General features: G+C 50.6%; 1 protein-coding gene across 1 annotated transcript in view; it reads left to right on the top strand.

Moving 5' to 3' along the window:
- Window positions 1-11,301, top strand: part of LOC119434133 (sal-like protein 3) — a 151,602-nt gene extending 140,301 nt beyond the window's left edge. The window contains exon 2 of the mRNA XM_037701460.2: window positions 1,999-11,301. Within this exon, the coding sequence (XP_037557388.1) occupies window positions 1,999-5,447 (3,449 nt within the window). The 3' untranslated portion in view covers window positions 5,448-11,301. The remainder of the gene's footprint in view (window positions 1-1,998) is intronic.
- Window positions 11,302-21,722: the final 10,421 nt, after the last annotated feature.

The following is a 21,722-nucleotide window of genomic DNA, read 5'->3' on the forward strand; positions in this document are numbered from 1 at the left end:
TCCCAATTTATTGGGAGCCGCACGTCAATTTATTGGCACAGAGAGTCCTGGTACACGGGCCGTGTTTTCCCACTCGAGACCGGCTTTACCGTGTATGCAGTCAGTTCTCCGACGCGGAGCTCACGAACAGCTAACGTACAAAATTGTCAAACTTCACCACGACGTAAAACAAAAAATTGCGACGAAATTATTTTCCAGTGGTTACCTGGCCGTTGCGGGATCAGTGGAAATGATCACGCAGACAAAGCTGCCCGAGGGTCACATCTAGAACAACACAGCGTTCCCATTCCTCTTTCCAGGACATACGCTGCAAGGCAGCTTCGTTACCTGGCACGCAAGCTCTCTTTAATAGAGTGGAACACCCCAAATATAAGGCGCACCAGGTTAGACTAACTGAACCCTTCATTCCAAGTACGATCTTTTCCCGGGCTTCACCGACGTGAGGCATCGCTTCTGTACCGGCTATGCACGTGTTAGGAGTGGCTTTTACAAAGTTGATTGTAATGACCGACAGTGCTGCGCACGACGTCTGCGGCGCGAAGACAACGTCGAACATTTATTGTGCCACTGCCATCGATTTCAGTCGGAAAGACAAACATTATCTGTCGCATTGCTACGACTGGACGACCGACCGTTGTCCGTGAACCCGCTACTTGAAGACTGTTCCCATCGCTCTTCGGTCCACAAAGCTGTGAATGCGCTTTTGTCTTTCTTAATGGCGACTGGCCTGCGTGAATGCTTTTGACTTGGTGAGGCCCTCCGCGCGCGTGCGCGAAGTCGTCGTGTCTTTCCTTGCCCCCCCCCCCCCCCCCGCTTTCTCTCTCTCGCTATCTCATCTTTCTATTCTCCCTTTCCCGTCCCCCAGTGTAGGATAGCCAACCCGACGCATTTCTGGTTAACGTCCCTGCCTTCTCCCTTTCTTTCCTCCACCTCCTGGCTCGTAAAACCCCAAAATTGGATTTTTGTAACAGACATGGGCAAGTGGATAGCCAATACATTTCGCCACCAATTTCCGGACTAATAGCTCGCGATTGCTAGTAGTTCCAGGATTTCCAAGCAGACATGTATTCAGCACTGACTAGCTTAACTCTCGCTTATGCAACATACGTGCGAATGTTATTTAAAAGATGATGAGTGACATTTCGTAAATAATTTATTGTCGATGATTGCGATATTCTTGATGTACTCCACTCCTATGAATTTTGGCGAGCCAGAACTACACCTTGTCTGGAATAGGCTACATATTATAACCAGATTCTGACGTCTTTAATACAGGTCCTATATTTCTGTATCTTTCCACTAGTATTCCAGTTGCTTCTCTGTACCTCTGGGCTGGTATATTGTAGCGATGCCTTATGCCTTATTCTATACTAATCTTATCATCCACCGCTCACGGCCGGCTGATCCCGTTGATAACGTGAGCGGACCGTCGCTCTGACCACTGACGAAGCGCGAGAAGCGCGAAAAGGCATTAGCATCGGAAAGGCATGGCTACAAAATACCGGCCCTGATGTTTGCTCCCTCTTACCGCTTTATCGTCAGTTTGAGCCTCAGTCGATATGATATCAACTTCTCAATTTAGCACATCCTGCGATCATTTATTTCTTGTGTAGGGGAGGAAGGATTGAAGTGTTCTGATCCTGTATTCTGGCATGAGGAAAGGGAACTGCATGCGTCTTGTACATAATGCGCGCGATAATCAGGTGAGTCTAGGACTCAGAAGAAATCATCGCGCATGTGGCACATTACATGTCTGGGGAGCGCGAAGTCAAACCGACCAAATGAAAGCTTAAAAGCACTTTCTCCTTCTAACTGAATGTTCAAAATGAATCTTGCAGGCTTCACATGCAATGAACTTTTGCGTGAGATCTCAACAATTACTGCTCGTTGCACCCTCTTGCGAGGGCCTCGCAATGGCGCCGTCTGCTATAGACACGAGCATTTCGAGCGTTTTTGAGCATTGCCATTGGCTACAGCTGTGCCCTCTCTTGTGTGCAGGTTCGGGCCGAGGCGGGAGCAGCACTGGCGGCGAGGAAGAAAGCAGCGACGACGAGCACGTGTGCGGCCGCTGCCGCGCCGAGTTCCCCACTCTAGACCATTTCCTGGCCCACAAGCGGTGCTGCCCAAGCGTCGAGACGATGGGGATGCCGGGCAGCACGCCGAGTCGGCTATCGTGCAGCGATGACGATGCGGCTGGCCGCCAGTCAGCGTCGGACGTGGCCGAGGTGGACGAAGAACCCTTGGCGGCGGCTGCAGCTGCACGACTGCCCTCGACGCATGTGGCGCTGGAGGCTCTGCAGAGCACCAAGGTGGCCGTGGCGCAGTTCGCCTATGGCAGCACCGGAGGCCCCGCTGAGATAGCTGCGCTACACGAGGCGCTGATGGCACTGCAGCAACAGCAAGTCGTGCAGCTGCACATCATCCAGCAGCTTCAGGCATACGTGGGTGCCACCCCTACGCTTCCCGTGAACCTGACCAGGGCGGCGGACACTACACCGACTCCGCCGCCACCGCCTCCGGTACCCCGGACGGAGCCCAGCCCCGATGCCCCGGGACAGACACACGCGACCCCGCCGCCGCCGAACACCGCGGTAGACCTGGCCGCCAAAGAGAGCGCGGCACCCGAACCGGCCGAGCCGCCCGCGGAGGCGCCTCTCGGGGAGCCCAACTCCGGCGGTGCCCTGCTGGTTGCGCCGCCCGCGGGACCGCCGCCCCCAGATGAGCCCAACACGCTCGAGCTTCTGCAGCGACACACTGAGAAGGCGCTGCAGGACACCATGAGCGGCGGCTCGTTCCTGCTCAATGGTCTCGGCTCCCCGGACCCGAGTCGCTTGCGCAGGAAGGACGGCCGGCCCGACGAGGCTTACTTGCGCCATCGGTGTCGCTTCTGCGGCAAGGTGTTCGGCAGCGACAGCGCGCTGCAAATCCACATCCGCTCCCATACCGGGGAAAGACCCTTCAAGTGCAACGTCTGCGGGAACAGGTTTTCAACGAAGGGCAACCTGAAGGTGCACTTTCAAAGACACCGTGCAAAGTACCCACACGTGCGAATGAACCCGCATCCTGTTCCGGAGCACTTGGACAAGCATTTCCCGCCGTTGGAGCCTCCCGGGGATCGCAGCCCGACATCGCCGTCCGGCGCCACGTCGTCACCGCCACCGTCGCTAACGCCCGCACTGGCGCTACAGACGGCTCCTTTGGGCGTCTTGGTCAAAGCAGGGCCACCAGTGCCACGACCCGATGACCTTGTCGGGCCCAGTTGCAGTGGGACGCTGGCGTTACGAGCCACGAGTACCAGAAGCATATCTCCTGGAACTGAAACAACCAATGTGACTACATCAATGGGCTCTCCGCCGCTCGAAGATGAACGCCCTTTGAGCCTTAAAGCCGAGCCAGAGGATGACGCAGATGACAAGGCGTCGGACGAAGACCGGGACTCCGGCGGCGTCAGCTGTTCCGCTGATGACTCCATGCCGTTCACATCAGGCGGATCATTCATGAGCGGCTCCTTCTCGGCGCTTCCGACGACCGCGGACACAGCAGTGCCACTCCATGCGGATCCCGCGTTCTACCAAGACTTGCTGCCGAAGCCTGGAAGTAACGACAACTCGTGGGAAACTCTCATGGAGGTGACGAGGCCGTCTGAGACATCCAAGCTGCAGCAACTGGTCGACAACATTGAGCACAAGCTGAGTGACCCGAACCAATGCGTGATATGTCATCGTGTGCTCAGTTGCCGCAGTGCTCTGCAGATGCACTACAGGACACACACCGGTGAACGGCCGTTCCGTTGCAAGATATGCGGTCGTGCGTTCACCACAAAAGGAAATCTTAAGACACACATGGGTGTTCATAGAGTCAAACCACCACTGCGTGTACTTCACAAGTGCCCTGTCTGTCACAAACAGTTCACTAATTCCCTCGTTCTCCAACAACATGTCCGTATGCATGGCTCTGAAAGTTTACATCCGACGGCGAGTTTCCAAACAACCTCACAGAGGCCAACGCCACCGCCAAAGACTTCTTCGTCACCTCCCTTGAGCTCTCCAACGTCACCAACGCCTGAGCAAAAGAAAGAAGAGGGGCGGTCACCCTCTCCACAGCCTCTGTTGCGGCCTCTGAGTCCTGAGCGCCCACCATCTCAACTTACGTCATTAGCTGCCCTCGAAAATCAGGTAAAGGGCATCAAGACATCGCTGCAAGTGCCAGCATTACCTTTTGGCCCCTTCGGCATCGGTCTTTCGTCTGGTTTCGGGCGCTACGATGAACAGTCACTTCTCTTAAATCGAACGCCAGAAGCTGGACAGCGGTCTCCGGCGTTTTCTCCGCGAGCTGGATCTGAACTGTCAACTGGTGACGATAGATCAACTCCGGGGGCTCCTTCGCCGTCTGGTGGAACTTCACCGCCCGTGAACGGCGGGCCGCTAGACTTAACGCCGCGGACTTTGCTGGGTCGGCCAGCGGACAATTTTTCTGGCCGCTTCTTCGCCGCGCCGCCGCTGGGAGGGCTGCCGTTTCCTGGAGCCGCGCCCGGCCGCCCGAACACAACATGCCAGATATGCTTCAAGACGTTTGCCTGCAACAGTGCTCTCGAGATCCACTATCGGAGCCACACCAAAGAGCGACCGTTCAAATGCAGCGTCTGCGAGCGGGGCTTCTCCACCAAGGGAAACCTCAAGCAGCACATGCTGACGCACAAGATCCGAGACTTGCCGGCCACCTTGTTCGCTGCCACCCCTACCTCGAGTGCGAGCGCACCGAGTCCGGCACCGAGCCCCGGGCGCTCTATGAGCCCTGCCGATCAGCGGCACGGCGCCAGCCCCGAGGAGAATCGGACCAAGAGGGTGGAGCCGGTGGCCGCTCCGCCGGGCGTGCCGCCGCCGCCGCCGCCGCAGCCTCGACGGCCTCCCGGGCTGCCAAGGCACGTGTGCCACGTGTGCAACAAGCCCTTCTCGAGCTCTAGTTCTCTCCAGATCCACATGCGCACACACACTGGTGACCGGCCCTTCAAGTGCTCTGTGTGCGGCCGCGCTTTCACCACTAAGGGCAACCTCAAAGTGCACATGGGCACGCACATGTGGAACAACGGCAGTTCGCGCCGCGGCCGCCGCATGTCCATTGAGCTGCCGTCGCTGCTGAGTGGTCCCAAGGCCGACTTCGCGCCGCCGCCGCCGCCACCCCACGAGCTCTTCTACCCGTATCTTGGGCCGGCCTACCTGAATGGCATGCTGGGACCGAAGGCGAACGAGATCTCCGTCATCCAGGGCGCCAGCACCGAGCCTCGACCGGGAGACGAGGCCGAGCCGCACAACGGCGCCTGGGCCTGGAAGATGGCCTGCAACTTGTGCGCCAAGATTTGCGGTTCGTCGCTCGAGCTCGAGGCTCACCTCAAGGCGCACCACCGCAAGGAACTGGAGGTCCAGTCGCCTGACAACGTGGCCGTCTGAGGCCGCCCGCACCCCTAGTCCATGCCCTTCCCCATTCCTGTAGCCCAAGCGGCCCTTCCCCGTAACTTATTGTCTCGCCCTCATCCACGAGTTGGTTATGTCTTCTGTGATAGTGCACCTCCACGACCTCCCGAACTGCCGAAACTGTTTTTCTCCCCTTGTGTAACCTCGTTTTCATTGGTTCGGCCCTCGCCAGTCGCAGCCCTCGGCGCAGCCCCGGAGTGTACAGTGTTTCTGCAGGGGCCGCCCGAGTGGCGCGGCCGTGCAACCCCCTCCTCCCCTCCCCAACGCCCCTAGGCGCCAGCCCCCGCCAGCCAGCCGTCGGGCACAGCACCAGCTGAGGGCCGGGGGAACCACGCGAGTGATACCTGGGCTGTGATATGTGTGGTGCCCCTGGCCCTTTTTGAGTAACGCGTTCCCCACACCTTTCGACCCCCCTTCCACGCGCGCCATGCTCTACGACGGCAAAATACACTGGGCATTCCATTGCTACACACACGCGCAAGCGGATGCATTCCGTACCTCCTCCCTGTTGTTCTGTCTTCCTCACCAAGCCCTGGGCCGTCCCTGTTCAGGCGTAGCGCTCGACGGACCCCGTGAACTCCTGCCGCCCTTTCCAAATCCCCATCTTCGTTTCTCACTGGGCACGGTAATGCGCACGTGCTTCGGGCGACGACCGCGAACCGTCACATAAAGGCCGACAAATCACGTGACATCGCCAGCCACTGTTTGTACTCTCTTCGAGATGCTCTCTGCAGCGTTGTTGAAGCCACAGGCGCGAGGGCATAGATTACAGTGAGGAACAAAGCGTGCGATATCACGTGTACGATGTGAGCTAGGAAAGCTGTTAAACGTTGCCGAAATCGCGGAACTCCAACAATAAAAAAACAGAGACCGACTCGAAAGGGCCTAAGGCAACGCCCCTGTCTCCTTTTAACCGCCAGTTTAGGCTCGTGTCTATAAAAAACAGACTTTCTTGAGCTACAGCGAACAGAAAAAGACAGTTCTCATCTTTTCTTGTTCGCCGAACATCATTATTTGGTCCTTTCAAGTGTTGTCAGGAGAAGTCCACCATCCTGGAGTCTGCTTAACAGTGTTGTGAATAACGTAGTTCTATTTGCAGGATGACTAGCGACACTATTGTTAGGGAAGCAAAACTGAAATTGACGGAGATGGTCCTTTCCTTTTTTGCTTAATTTATGCCGAGGTTATTTCAGTTTTTTGATGTGTAATTATTTCTCCTTTTTTTTCTGTTCAGGAAAGCTGTCGGCACTGAGATAACTGTTATGTACTACGCACTACATTGAGCATGGATAAACGAAGGACAGGTCGCATCAACGAAGGGCTAGGCGAAGCCTGAATTCTCGCAGAATCCCCACTTTTCTTTACAAATTTATTTTAGCTAGTTATGTCTGCGACGCCGTGGTTTCAGTTTAATTAACGCTGCCCTTTTAATGGGTAGAATGCTACCCACGACGTGTTAAGTTCACCTAAACGTAATTACATTGATGTAAAAGGCTGAAGTGCTTCACTGTAAACGCTGCTAAATGACCCACATCATAGCACCTGGAACTTAACTGTAAGCACTGGCCGTGGACTTTGTGGAATTTGCAGAGGGGTAGCAAATATAATGCACGACACATTTCAGCTATACACAATTTACATTTCCTTCGTCGTCTTTTGTGCCGTAAATGAAGTCGCTGGTGAAACGCCGTGTGTGGTTGCGATCGCCTTTGCGCAACGAAAGTAACTTTAGTCTGTTAGACAACACAACGCTAACAGGTGCGTTTCGTCGTAGGTTACGCGAGCACATGAACCAGTGGTGCGTGTACATTTCAAGAAACTATCTTTCGTTTCAGGAAAAGAAACGAACGATTCATCACTCCAATTTTCTGAAAAAAAAAAAACTTATTGCGCTGCTTAAATCACGCTGCGTATTTTCTTTTTCGTTTTATTATTCCTTTAATTTCAAAACTACACTCTTCGCGTAATAACGCAGGGTGCTGCGATTGCAGAACGCGTTTTCATCCTTTTGAACAAATGATTACGATGACGCCTGCCTTCTTTCTAAACTTCATTTACATCGTTCGCGATCACTGTCTTGACTTAAAAAGCTTGTGCGTTAAAGTCGCATTCGAAACTAAGAATAATTAAAACGTGTTTTTTTTTCTTTTTTTTTTCAAAATAAGCTGCACGGATAGAAAGCTTGAAATTGGGACCGTGGTGCTGATACTCACAAGCAGCCATTTCTTTTCTTGCTGTCCCGGCATGTCATTTACGACGTGCGTTGTTCGCTCTGAACGTGAAGGCGTGGTACAGTACCACGCATCGCAACACGCTTAGCGATCGTCACCAGATTGCATCTGCGTTGCCGAAAAGGCCAATATTCAGGCAGATATCTAGTTGTATCGAGTTTAGTTAATTATTCGTGACGTCTTCTGTTTCTATATGTTCGAATTACCCAGCAATATTACATATACGGCCACCACACGGGAACACGGATGTACGAAGGCTCGGAAATATGTGCACGAAGACGCTGTGCCATTGCTTGGATGTTACGCGCAGGTCGTTAGTACATGAGATCACAACACACAAGGACCCCCTTCCAGCCAATGGTGTCGCTGTGTCAGCGTGACGTCGCGGCCGACGTCACGTTTCTTTCGCGCCGCGGTCGCGTAAATAAAAATAATAATAATAATATTAAAAAAGGAAGCGTGTTCTTCCGCGCTTACGGACTTTTATCAAAATGGCCGCCTCCGCTGTTCGCGCCATCGGCGTCCTTAGTGAGATCGTTCTCTCTCAAGCTGAGTTTAGTGCCGTTCAGTCATATCCCAAGGTGAATTCCGTGAAAAGCCTCGTTTGCGTGTTGCGAGCAGGGTTTTTAACACACTCGGTAACGACAATCGCTCTGGCGTTTCGTCTTCTGTGTCACCGCTCGGCGCCGTCGGGAAACAGCCGCCGCTGCAGTTTACTGGAATTCAACTCACTGCTCCAATTGACAAATAAACCCTTTCACCTAATGTGTAGTAACGGGCAGATAAAGAATTTGAGCTAAAATTTTATTTCGCTTAAAATAAATGCGTTCTTCGGAACTACTTATGCGCGCGGTTGCACTCAGAGAGACCTGGCTCCAACAGCGCTACACGTAGGTGTAAGGCGGTCGGCCACGACGTCACGTTCACGCAGCGACACCATTGGCGGGAAGGGGGTCCTTTGACGGGGAAAAGCCGCATTTCTCTTGACTTGTATCGGACTATAGGCATGGCCGTGTTTGCGATAACTGACGGATTCACATGCGTAATATCACGTCACAGTGTACTGTGTTTCTCTACTTTAGAAACGATACGCAATTATCCTGCTGGCGCTTGCTATTCAGTGCTCAAGAACTCCATGATGGCAGATGCGAAACTGAAATGTTCAAAGGGATGCGAGCTACGTAGCACCCTGCGTGTAGTCGGTTCTGAAATGTTACTTGAAAGTTGCGAAGTGTTAGTTTGCCCCTGCAGTTAGTCTGCAATGTTGCATGCGGACGACGCCTTGTGGCTTATAAGGGCTTCGCTCTCGGTTACAGCGCTTGCCTGGTCGGTATAAGAAATGTATCATGCCGTTACAGGCATACATAAGCCGTAAGGTCGCCGTCCGTGCGGGCGATTTTAACGCCAGTAGCTGGCGGTTAAGCACGAAAAAATATTTTGTTCTCCAATTTTCGAAATCATTCATGCAAGACTCCGCATACAAGTCTAGCGTATATTGCGTCCTGTGATACGAATTGTGCGGCGCGATTCACTGGCGTATTCAAAGACTTATGACCATGTGTACGGATATCGTTCCCTTTCTGATCCTCATGTTTTAAGTTAATCATGTACTATAATTCCTGCCAAGTGGGCTGGCACTTGTTTTTGCTGTTGTGCTTCTCTGGCGTTAACGTTTCGTGAAAGTGCTGGTGTGCCAGAGTTGCTGTAGTTCTTCACAAGTGTCGGAATGCGTTAAACTTGAAGCGTTTTCTCTGTGTAGCCCGGCGTTCGTTCCACCTTTTTCCTTCTTTATCTCGCAAGGAGTGATGCTAATTGTATACATGGTGTAATACTCAGCACATCTTTATTTTTTTTTTCCTCGAAAGCGCGCAGTGTGCGCGCGCATGCCTTATTTTTTGTTACCTTTTGTGTTGTTCGTATGGAAATTGTGGCGTCACGTACATACCACAGTGGCGCCGCGGGTGGACTGCGGCAGCGTTCTTTCCTACCCCAGTGGCGTGCATTCGTTGACTTTGTGGTCCAACATCTTCGGCCCCCGGATCTGACCGTCGTTGCGTGCTGTCTTTTTAATCGATAGGGGGGGTTCATTCTGTGTTTTCTTTTCAACGATTACGTCAGACGGACGTGATCGTCCTTGGGGCAGTGCTCCGCCAGCCATCGTGTCAACAGAAACACTCCGGAGAAAGCTATTTTTGTAACACTTGTAGCGGTTGTCAACGCTGCCTGGCGGAACACTGCTCGCCTGGCATCTTCCGCGCGCCGGCGGCCGACCGAGGAACAAAAGTGAACGCTCATGGGGAAGCGCAACGACAGCGAGAGAATTATCACCGATCAAACTGTGTGACTTGGAACAAACACTCGGTCTGTACCCAACAAGTTTCGGCATGTGTTTACCCTCGCCTTGCCTACTCACGCTGCTGGCCGATTCCCCTCACGTCGCGCAGTGCCGATAGCTGGTTTTGAGACACTGTTATTTCTGTCGTGGTGCCTCGGTTTCGTTTCTGAGCGCTGTCGGCGCGAACACACTCACTGTTGTATAGTCAAACTGCCATGTTCACTCCTGCAAGTCGCTGGAAGGGACCATGAAGGGAATACAACGAACAGCACTTAAGCTTGTCCTGCTGTGAAGGATTGCAAGCCCGATAGATGCGGAAGAAGTGTCGCTTAACTTAATTGCGGGCGCTTTCTTCTCACAGGGCCTTATTGGAGAACTGCAGTGAACATGCAGTTTACGTTTCTGTGAAGAAAAAAAAAAAAGCATCTGCGGACATTCGTTGTGGCATAATTATGTGAGTTTTAGCAATAGCGAACTGGCATGTTTTAGAAGATGTACAAGCTGCTCAAAATGGGTTTCTCACCAAGGACCTTAAGTGATAACGCGCATGATACTAAGCTCAACTTATTGTAGTTCTCAAGAAAAAAAGAGAAAGTGATTAAAAATGATTACGCTACGGATCAGGGCGCTTATAGAGCTGGTGCTCTCGCATGATTCATTAAACCTGCTTGATCGTTGTAGAGTGAATAAAATAGTTGCCCGTTTGGTGACTTAACAAGTAAGCTTGGAACGAGTTCGTGATGAATTTCATGGTCCCTTAAATGTGACTATTGCCGCACAATTCTGAACAGCTCTCAGCAATGCAGAGCCTGGCCCATTATATTATACGCAGTGTCAAGGTTTACAATATTTACTTATTCTGCTTCTGACATTGGTTTATAAGTCACAAGCAAGTGCTTTACGATGACTTCATCACAATAGCAGAGAAGTGAGTTCTTTTCGTCATGCGCTATGCGCAAGGAGTTGCGCGCCGGGGATAGAAATATGTCAAATGGATTGTGTGTGGGATGAGCATTGTGCTGTGCATGCAACGTCTGAGATGTCATCACCTTGGAAGGCAAAGTCATGAGCTGTGCTCAGGCACCTTATCTTCCCAACTTTTTCGAGCCCTCCTGGCATCCCACATGTATCTGTGAACACCCTCCAGTGGCCTCTCTTTGTACGCTCCAGGAGGCTGCAGAATAAAACGAGGACATCGCCATGGAAATACATCGTGCCGAGCGATAAATAAAACTCAACTTTAGCCGGAGGTCGAGCGGGAAAAAAAAAATGTCGCCTGTGTTGTCTTCTTTCTCGACGTCTTGTCCATCAACGTTCGAAAGTGAGTGTTGATGGGGCAATCAACATTTTGCTTTTTGGACTATGCATTCCCGTGCTGATCTCTCACTTGCTACTGCGATCGTTTGACAAAGTAAGTGGCTTTAGAAAGCTTATCGGTGTCTTATCGGTGTGGGAGTTAGCAGTGAAGTATCGCACAATGGGTATGCTATGTTTGTTGGATTGGTGCTGCATATGAAGAAAAGAGAGGCATGCTTCAAATGCCATGAGGACTAAAATCGCGATAAAGAAGAGATCACACCGTAAAGTACACCGCACGTATAAGTGCCTAAAAGAAAGTAGGCGCTTTTGTGTTGCCCAGAAGACACTTACCTAGTGAACTGGTTTTGGCACGTAAAACACCAGAAAGAAGAAGAAGAAGACAGAAGACACTTACCTGGTGCCTTCTGGACAACACCTCACCATTCCCTTGAAAACCTCAGCAACACCTCAACAATAACCTTGAGAATATTCGTAATACTAATTACTGGACACATTTATGTAACCCAAAGTTCAAGCCTACTTAACACTGCAATTGCTCTCTGCTAATCACTACCAGTTGGGCGTCGTCTCGATATGTTTGTTAAAGTCAAAACATACGTATTTTGCGAGAACTTCGACACCACTAAATGTCCCACGATAATATTAAAAATGTTGGTCAGCGAAAGGGCATGAAAGTCGTCCCCTATAGTGTACGCCAATTTAACTTGAGTTGTTGCAGGAGTAAAATTTCTGATAGCTCTGGCATAGTTATCTGCGTTTGGCGCTTTGGTGCGCATTAAGTCTTGTGCATAAGCCTGCACGATTGGATCCTTAATTAAGCCAGTGTTTTAATACTGCTCTCAGGGTGGTCTCAGGAATAGAAGAAAATGATAAGGGCGGAAGAGAAAGAGGTACTATGACTGTATCCATTATTATCTAGGCAAAGTGAACAGTACGAAATTTAACAAAAAGCCACCAAGTGATGATCGTGTGACGAAGTGCGTCGTGAAACCGTGCAAATACATGATTGGGGCGCATTTAAACGAGCGCAGCGGTACGTCAACAATGCACCCGTTTTAAAGAGGTACTATAAGAGGTGTTCGAACACCAAATTTTGAAACCAAACTGAAAACATATTTAAGAGCGAGGCACCCAGTTGATTAGTTGTCATATAATTACCTAAGTGAGTGATTTACATATAATTACTTAACAGTTGCCGAATGGTCTCCAAACTTTTTGGGCAATTTATAGATAACTCAACTGGGCTTAATATTTCTAATTCACCAACACGTAATTTGGAAGGAAAATAACGTCTCTGTGTTAACTAATCGTGTCAGTCACCGCTATAACAGTGCATATTGTTCGAAAGCAATATGAGAAAGAACAGCTTCTTGGCCAAGTTGGTATTTGCTGAAACACATAATTGCCGCTGAAAAGACACACCCAAAGGTGTCGTCGCCAACATTTATACCTTTTTGTGCGTCCCCTCCCCATTGCTCTTTTAGCCACAAATATGTATTTCAGCCTCAATAATATTCGAACCTTCAAATAGAGGTTATCCAGTTCAAAGAGCCATTAAAGTAAAATGTTATTGGATTGACCATTCGAACATTTCCATTATTCGTACACCTCGTACAAAGGCCAATGTGGCATTGAGCAGAGGCGGGAAAATTACTACTTGGGTCAGGCACTGGAACATACGATCCCGGCGCACCATACCTCTTGAGGGAGACGTAAACTTGTCCTGACACCAACCACTTGTTTGCGCAAAGCTACAAGTGGCACAGAGGCCCCATGCACGTGGCCCAGTAGTGACTGTGGCCATGCGCAGTGGCACGGGAATTATGTAAAATTAGTGCCACGTTTGCACCAAATTCTGTGCACTTAGGGTCCTTCTATGAGAACGTGGTAAGACATGAGTATGCGTTCCCGATACCACCACGCACGTTTAAACCTGAACTGTTCACAGCGACTACGAAGTCGCTCATGGCACGTCATTACATGGATGAAGGTCTGAAGATGAAGGGCGGGGGGAGAGGGGAAGAACAGCGAGCACAACAGAGCAAGATGCCAAATATGTATGAAAATGACGTCACCGCCATTGTGGAGATAATTCGTGCAGAAGCGTCCGTAAAGAGCCTCGCTATCAGCAGAACAAAAATGATACCAGCGGTCTTTTCATTGTCATTTTTTGTTCTGAACCAACTTTCCTACCGCTTCGATGTACAGGCACGCGCCGCGGTAGCTTAGTGGCTATGGTGGTGCGCAGCTGAGCTCGGGGTCGCGGCTTCGATCACGGCCGCTAGTGAGGTGAAATGGTGGCGAAAAAAAAAAAAGAAAGAAAAGCTCGTGTTCTTAGACTTATGTACACGCTAAAGATCCCCAGATGGTCAAAATTATTTCCAGAGTCGCGACGTTACTGCATGCTTCACAATCTTATCGTGTTTTTGGCACGTGAAACCCCACAATTGGTTTTTCAATTTAATTCTACAAGCACGCAGAAAAGGTCGCAGCACCGAAACCTGCTTCTCAGATCCGCGGCAGACAAAAAAGAAAAAGGCGTACTATGAAACGCTAGGCATACTCAGTTAATCACATCTCGTTGCAGCAACCCAAACGAGAAAGAAAAAGAAAGAAATGACACAGGCGAGAAAGTTAATTTTCACGAATTCATTACAGTATTAAGGTATACGTGAGCAGCGAAACTGCGGCTCTTGAGCCAAGAAGGTAATTCGAGTGGGCGAAATTAATAGTCATAATAGTGCTAAGGCTAGAGAAACAGACGACAGGGGGGCCCGTGTCGTCCATTCCTCAAGTGTTTGTCCCGTTTTGGCGCTTTTTGTTGTATTATGTCGCCACACCAACAAGCCCTGCTAACGACCATATTGAAGTTAAAAGGCCCCTAAGCATGAGGAGGTCGCGGGATCAAATCCCGCGCACGGCGGCCGCATTTCGATGGGCGCGAAATGCGAAAACACCCGTCTACTTAGATTTAGGTGCACGTTAAAGAACCCCATGTGGTCCAAATTATTCCGGAGTCCCCCACTACGGCGCGCCTCATAATCAGATCGTGGTTTTGGCACGTAAAACGCCATAATTTAATTTAAATTAAAAGGTTACAGCGATTCAAATGCGAGGCAGAGGTGATGTCACATCCAACACATGTTGCAGCAGAAAACAACAGACACAAAGCGCGAGAGGAGACGTCAGGGAGTAGCGAAGATGAATAAGTGCCAAAGTTTCGCGGCACGAGGCAAAAAGTTGCTAAACGAAGGGAACAATGCGATGAACGTTGTGAAAACCAGTTTGTTGCGCCCAAGCATTCGCGCAAGTGTGAGCAACCTGCTTCAACCATAGTGTTCAGCAGTCTTGCCTGCGAAGCGGTGGCGTCATTTTTGTAACAGATCTTTAAACACAAAACGCCAAAATGTAGAAATGAAAGGTCGCAATGCAATAAAACAGGCGTTTTACAGCGAAGCTGTTAAGGGTTCACCTTTCGATCGTCGCGTCCGGCAATAAAAAAAAAAAAAAATGGCAGTGGCTTAGCTCGGCTATGCCAGGATATACGTAGCGTGAGCTAAGGTTCAGCTGGTTATTCTTAGAGTTCCTGGTTGTCTAGGATTACCTTGATTATCATGCTTACTGCTGCTTCAATGACACACACACGGTCCCTTAATGCCAAACTCACCATTTCTGCAGTTCATTAGACGACGCATCCGAACGAAGGGAATCCGTGGCAAAAGTAAACGTTCGGCCACATCGTTCAGAACCGGTAGACCTGGTGGCATGGCCGGATAACGATACCCATTGGTAACGCTAAAGAGTGGAATCTTCTGCTTAACGAGAAAGTTCTTGCACGTTGTACAAACCCGCGCCACGGTTTCACCCCACTCAGGCGGCGCCGCTAAACTCAACGTTTCTCGCATGGCACTACTTACCGGCGTCAAGTCTTTCATGTGCCACAGTCTTTCACACACGTCGCACACCTATCCAAACGGATTGTTTACGAAGTCCGTCTCGAACGTCAGAGTAGCACTGGCGCTTTCGCTAAGTTTCACCGCATAGTCAGTCAATCGGCGAGCCTTCACGTCATCGACGGCGTCTTGTTGTTGCTGCTGCTGAGATGGTCGGGCACGTCGCTCAGCCTCCTGGCGACGCCGCTTTACTAGACGTTCCTCCCTTTGCTCCGGTGTCTCCGCAGCACGTTTAGCCTGCTTCTGTTCGTTCTTCCTACGCTCAACCGCTAATTGCCAGGCAACTACTTCGGGATCCGATGAGTTAAGATTCTCCGTTCTGCGCCGCTGAGCAGCAATTTCGCTCTCCTTCTCCATGGCTATACCACACTGGCAAACGCCCCGCTATATGTATACCCCCACTGATACCTCTGCGCATGCGTACAAAATGAGAGGGGCTATCAAGCGGCTCCGGCGTAGCGTCAGACTCGGCTACTGCGCAACGGAGGCGCACAGCTGGGCACGCGCCGGCGCCAGTGCATCTGCCGTGGCTATGACGTCACTCCTCTGGAATGCGCAGACCGGCGAAGCATGCGCGGCGGCGACGGCTCCGGCACGCCCGCTGCGCGCCGTGTGACGTCAGCTGCTCCTCGCGCATGCACAGCACGGCTCTCCAGGAGCCACGCGAAACTGCTCAACCTGGGTCAGTGCAGCTTACGCTACAAAACTCTCCTTGGCCGTATTAGGGTGGCTAGCCGTATGCTGTATTTGCGAGTGAAAGCGCGTGAGGGCGAGTGACGCTCGCTTGCACGGGAGCGAACGCACGGCGGAGAGCAAACGCGACTTATGTGCAAGTGAAAGCGCGCGAGGGCGAGGGACGCGTGCTTTCACGGGGAGCGAACGCACGGCGGAGAGGAAACGCGACTTCCTCGTGGAAGGGGAGTGGTGGCCGAGGAGGGCATCGAAGCACCCTAGACTGTCGCGCAGCCCTGCCTAGGGAGTACTACATGCAACGCTGTTTAAAACAGCGTTGCATGTAGGCTGAAGAACGTGCCAAGCTTTGCCGTACACCCTATGGCGGTGTACCGTAGCGACCATAAGGCCATGATCCCTGTGGTCGCTAAATAAATGAAAGCCACCGGATCATATATATTTCTCATTCTTTAATAGTTCAATAACCAATTACACCATCACATCTAAACAGTCATAATCGGAAGTACATAATTCCCAGCATGGTACAGCTTCGCTGGTCTTCCATCTCCACCCCATTGGAAGGCCTGACAGTTTTTTGCTTTCGTGCTCTCGTGATTTCAACTTCTTAGTGTCCCTTGAGCGCTTAATTGAACGCTTCCTAGTATAGTAGAGACAGAAGGAAGAGGGGGATATACATGGAGGTTACCTAGTGTATAGACCGGCTGGCTACCCTGCGCTGAGGTAATCGGATAAATATAATTAGGCGTGATAGGAAACACGAGCTAAACTAAAAGAAGAACGAGAGAAGAAGAAATATAAACTACATACGATACGACAGGCTGCCGACGTTGTAACACGGGTAACCTACATGCTCAAACAGGTTGCAGTGAATAGGTGAGACTACCAGGCGCTGCCGTTCAAACGTTGAATGTCGCTGCATTTTATGTGGTAAAGCTATAGTTTTCAGGTTTCTATTGACCCTTTTCGCGGAGCAGTTAGCTCTACAGGAACGAGATGGCGCTTTCGGCTGCGCGCCATACGTTGCCTCAGCGAATGCGCACGAATACGAAACCATTACTGCTTCTACCCTGCTACTGTGCGATCAGCTGTTGAAAATGCAACTGGGTGTGCGCTAATGCACTGTGCCCGGCCAATTCATACTGCAAAATGTGTCACGATAAAGGGAAGACGTGTGCGGTAGTTCGCTGCAAAAATAGTGATTCACATATTGAATGGAATCAACCTGTGTCGCCGCTGCTACATAATGACTGCCTGTGTTGCCGCCCTTCGCGATGCACGGATTTCCTCAAGGATAAAAAATATAATTCATCCGCCTGCGCTGTATAGCGCCAACCTCCAAAGACACGACTTCAACTCCGGAACGTCGGCACTTTGGAGTGAGCACTGCTCGTTACAAAATGAAGTAGTGCCACTTACTGGCATAGTAAGTTTCACGCACGCTTTCTACACACATCCACCCTTACTCGCACGAAAACTTACGCCCACCCTATCGCCAATGTGTGAGTGAAGAGGCGCACACTTGAATCAATGTGCCGAAGCATTAGTGACGGCGACGACACCGACAAGACACGAATGTTGGAAGCTGAATGTTTCGTGACGGTCCACAGAGTACGCGAGGGACTAGCGATAATATGTCTTTGCTACGAGCTACCGCAAAGTACCGAACATTTAAATTCCAAGCTTTGTGCACAGCAAGAACAAATTTATCGCAGCAGAGCACAACCGCGAGTGATTACGCTGAAAATAAACAGATAGTGGCCGCACCGAGGAACTTTACTGAGTCAGAAATATGACAAGCCACTAGTTCAAAATGTTTGCCTAATAAAGAACGCAGAGCACACCGATCCCGATTTATTTCATAAGCGGAAAGATTAGACAGCTTGGAATACATTTCTAGCCCCGCTCTTAGCACAAGCACCGTATACGCTGCTCACGCCGTTTGGACAAGGCGTAATGAGCTCTGAAAGCACTTACATGGCCTCTAATGCTGTCACCCAAGGCTTCGTGTCGTGCACGCAGTCACCATCTACTATACGCGTCGAAACAGCGGTTTGCTTCGCCGCGTCGGCGTCACGCGCTTGTATTGTAAACGCGGAGGCAACGGAGGCGGCTGAGGCAAGCAATGGACGCGTCACCACGTGATCAAACATGACAGCGCCCACGGGAGCGCCGCGAAAAGGGTCAATATAAAGGGAAGAAGTACATCTATCTCATCCGTTACTCCGTATCTCGAAGATATATTATCTGCATATGTGCGTACATAATTATTTGTATCGATGCATTGTACTGCATTACTGTGTCAACCCGCGACAGATTTGACTGGTCTTGAAAAGTTTTGAGGATGGTACGCTGCTGACAAAATCTTTTCTTGCTGGCAGCTTTTATGTGGGGGCCGAACGTATATATGAAACTATACACCGCTCATACGATTTTTTTTTTACATTTTCAACAATAGATAGCTTTGGGCTATATATAAACACATTACTGGTACGTCAACAGCAAACAATGCGTAGGGCTCGGTTAATGGCAGAAACAGTGCATATGTTTAGCGTGGTAGTTTGCTGGGTTATGTAACTTCGCTTTGCTGGAAAATAGGGACGTGCTGCGTAGTTTAAAGAAAAAGAAAGAAAGACGCAGGATTTGGAGCTATCTGTCTTAATAAACGTGCCAGGACTAACAGATGACCCGCCGTGGTAGGTGGCTATGACGTCGCGCTGCTGAGCTCAAGTCGCGGGTTCAATCCCGGCCGCGGCAGCCTCATTCCGATGGAGGCGAAATGCAAAAACGCTTGGGTAAAGCGCATTGGGTGCCCGTTAAAGAACATCAGGTGGTCCAAATTAACCCGGAGCCTCCATGCACTAGGCGTGCCCCATATCGCGGTTTTTGCGCGTAAAACCCCGGAATGTATTTTTTTAGGCACTCGCACATGATGGTGGCGTGGAGCAGCAAGTGCCTATGGCAAGTGCCACAGCGGCAGCTCGTCCGAGTTCGAGCAGCGCGACCGTTCGAGTCGGCAGAGCATGATAGCAGCAACAGCAGCAGCAACCATCAGCGGGCGCCACGCGTGCATCCGCGACAAGTGTCCACGACGCTGCCTTGCGTCGCGCTGTTGTTGCCATGGGGACACCCTGGCTGCAGCGCCCGATAACCGTGCCGTGATCAGCGCTTAAATCAATGGATGCTGAGCGAGACAAACGAGGCGCACATTATGCGTCTTCTGCCTTGGCGGCCGGCCGCCGCGTCGGCGGCAGCGCGTCGGCGGCGAACGTCGTCTTCCCTGCACCGCTTGCGCCGATTTCCAGTGCATGGTGGGCGCTAGCTCAGGTCGCTTGCAAAAACGCCGATAGATACATTTTAAGGAATAAATACGGCTGCCGATTCGAGGCAGCGGCGTCTACAGTGTTGAACGAGGCGGCTGTGCGGCAGAGTAAACTGGAAAAGAAAACAACAACAAAAAGAGCGACACCACGCACCTTTTAAACGCCAACGCGGTTAGTATCAACTTAAGTGCACTGTTAGAGCTCTAGCCTGCTTTTGTGCTTGAATGTCTGGCCTGTAGAAGTGGTTTAGGTAAAAGCTTGCTAGTGCATCAAGTGGGAGGCGCCGTTAGCAACCAGCCAAATCGCGCTATATCGCCTTATGTTCGCGCGCGGAAAGCAGTCTTAACCTTCCGGAATGTAAGCATGCCTTGGTTACTGAGGTTGGTAAAAGGAAAAGGGGACTGCGGATCGATAGAGGGTCTTTGCGTGCCAATCGAGGTACGCAAGTACATAATGATGTGAAATCGGTGCGTTCCTTCTCCTTTTCGACAGGCTGGACATCCAGCGCAGCTAGCTGTCTGCTGGCAGTACCTTTTTATGAATACACGCCAGCAAAAGGCATGATTAGAGGCCGGATTTTTTTATGCGTTTAGAATTCTTTGGGAACTAACCGAGATTTATGGCGATTGTCTAACCACTCACCGTGGTTGCGGGATCGAATCCCGGCCGCGGCGGCCGCATTTCGATGGGTGCTAAATGCAGAAACGCCTGTGTACCGTGCATTGGGTGCACGTTCAAAGTTAATCCGGAGTTCCCCACTACGGCGTCACTCATAATCAAATCGTGGTTTTGGCACGTGAAAACCGCACGGTGGTACCGCTGGCACTGGTGGTTGGAGGGTTGGTGGCAGACAAGTAGGGAGACCACAAACAACGGAGACGTACAGAAACAGAGTTCCCAGTAATGGTTCAAAAAGGTTGATGCCTGGACTTCTTTGTATTTGTGTGTTTCTCAAAAATAAAGGTAGGACATTAGGCAAAATAATAACAAGAGCTTGGTGGTGCAACCCACCACCCCGTTTCAAAGGGGACGCTTATAGCATCCATCCATCCCGTATATGACTTCTCGCATTCTTTCCTCGTGACAGCTAGCGTATTGAGACGCTGTCGTTGAGACGCTGCGCGTCTGGTCGAAGACGCAGACTTTGTCGTTTTAGACGTCGAGCCTCTGGTCGCAGCGTTCGAGACCAGTGGTCGTAGACGCTGCACAGGGTTAAACACTGATCCTTGAAGAAGGGACACTCGAAGTACCGGTTGGCTCCCATGTACGAATAAGGCACCGTGGTAAGGGGAGAGCCACCGATAACACATAGTGCAACATAAGGCCACAGATAACCACGCCCCAAAACATGCTAAACGCATTCTTGAATAGCAACCTATGTTCAATAGGAATAGCAACATATATTCTCTCCTCGGCACAGGAGAGCATATATGGGAAGGCTTAGGAGTGAGGATCAACGGCGAATATCTCAGCAACCTTCGGTTTGCAGATGACATTGTCCTATTCAGCAACAAAGGGGACGAATTACAACAAATGATTGAGGACCTTAATCGAGAAAGTGTAAGAATTGGGTTGAAGATGAATATGCAGAAGACAAAGATAATGTTCAATAGCCTGGCAAGGGAACAGGAATTCAGGATCGCCAGTCAGCCTCTAGAGTTTGTAAAGGAGTACGTTTATCTAGGTCAATTACTCACAGGGGACCCTGATCACGAGAAAGAAAATTAGAGAAGAATAAAATTGGGTTGGAGTGCATACGGCAGGCATTACCAAATTCTGACTGGGAGCTTACCACTGTCGTTGAAAAGAAAAGTGTACAATCATTGCATTCTACCGGTGCTAACATATGGGGCAGAAACTTGGAGGTTAACAAAGAAGCTTGAGAACAAGTTAAGGACCGCACAAAGAGCGATGGAACGAAAAATTTTAAGACTAACGTTAAGAGACAGGAAGAGAGCGGTGTGGATCAGAGAACAAATGGGGATAGCCGATATTCTAGTTGACATTAAGCGGAAGAAATGGAGCTGGGCAGGCCATGTAATGCGTAGGATGGATAACCGGTGGATCATTAGGGTTACAGAATGGATACCAAGAGAAGGGAAGCGCAGTCGAGGTCGGCAGAAAACCAGATGGGATGATGAAGTTAGGAAATTTGCAGGCGCAAGTTGGAATACGCTAGCGCAAGACAGGGGTCATTGGAGATCGCAGGGAGAGGCCTTCGTCCTGCAGTGGACATAAAATATAGGCTGCTGCTGCTGCTGCTGCTGCTGCTGTGTATGATGATGATGATGCTCTCCTCGGCACAGTATATATAGGTACGGTTCGGAGAAGAACCGTACCTATATGTACTGTGTCGAGGAGAGCATATGTCGCCTTGAAAAAGACAAGTCCACTTGCCG

Source organism: Dermacentor silvarum, chromosome 1, assembly GCF_013339745.2.
Source record: "Dermacentor silvarum isolate Dsil-2018 chromosome 1, BIME_Dsil_1.4, whole genome shotgun sequence".
Lineage (NCBI taxonomy): Eukaryota > Metazoa > Arthropoda > Arachnida > Ixodida > Ixodidae > Dermacentor > Dermacentor silvarum.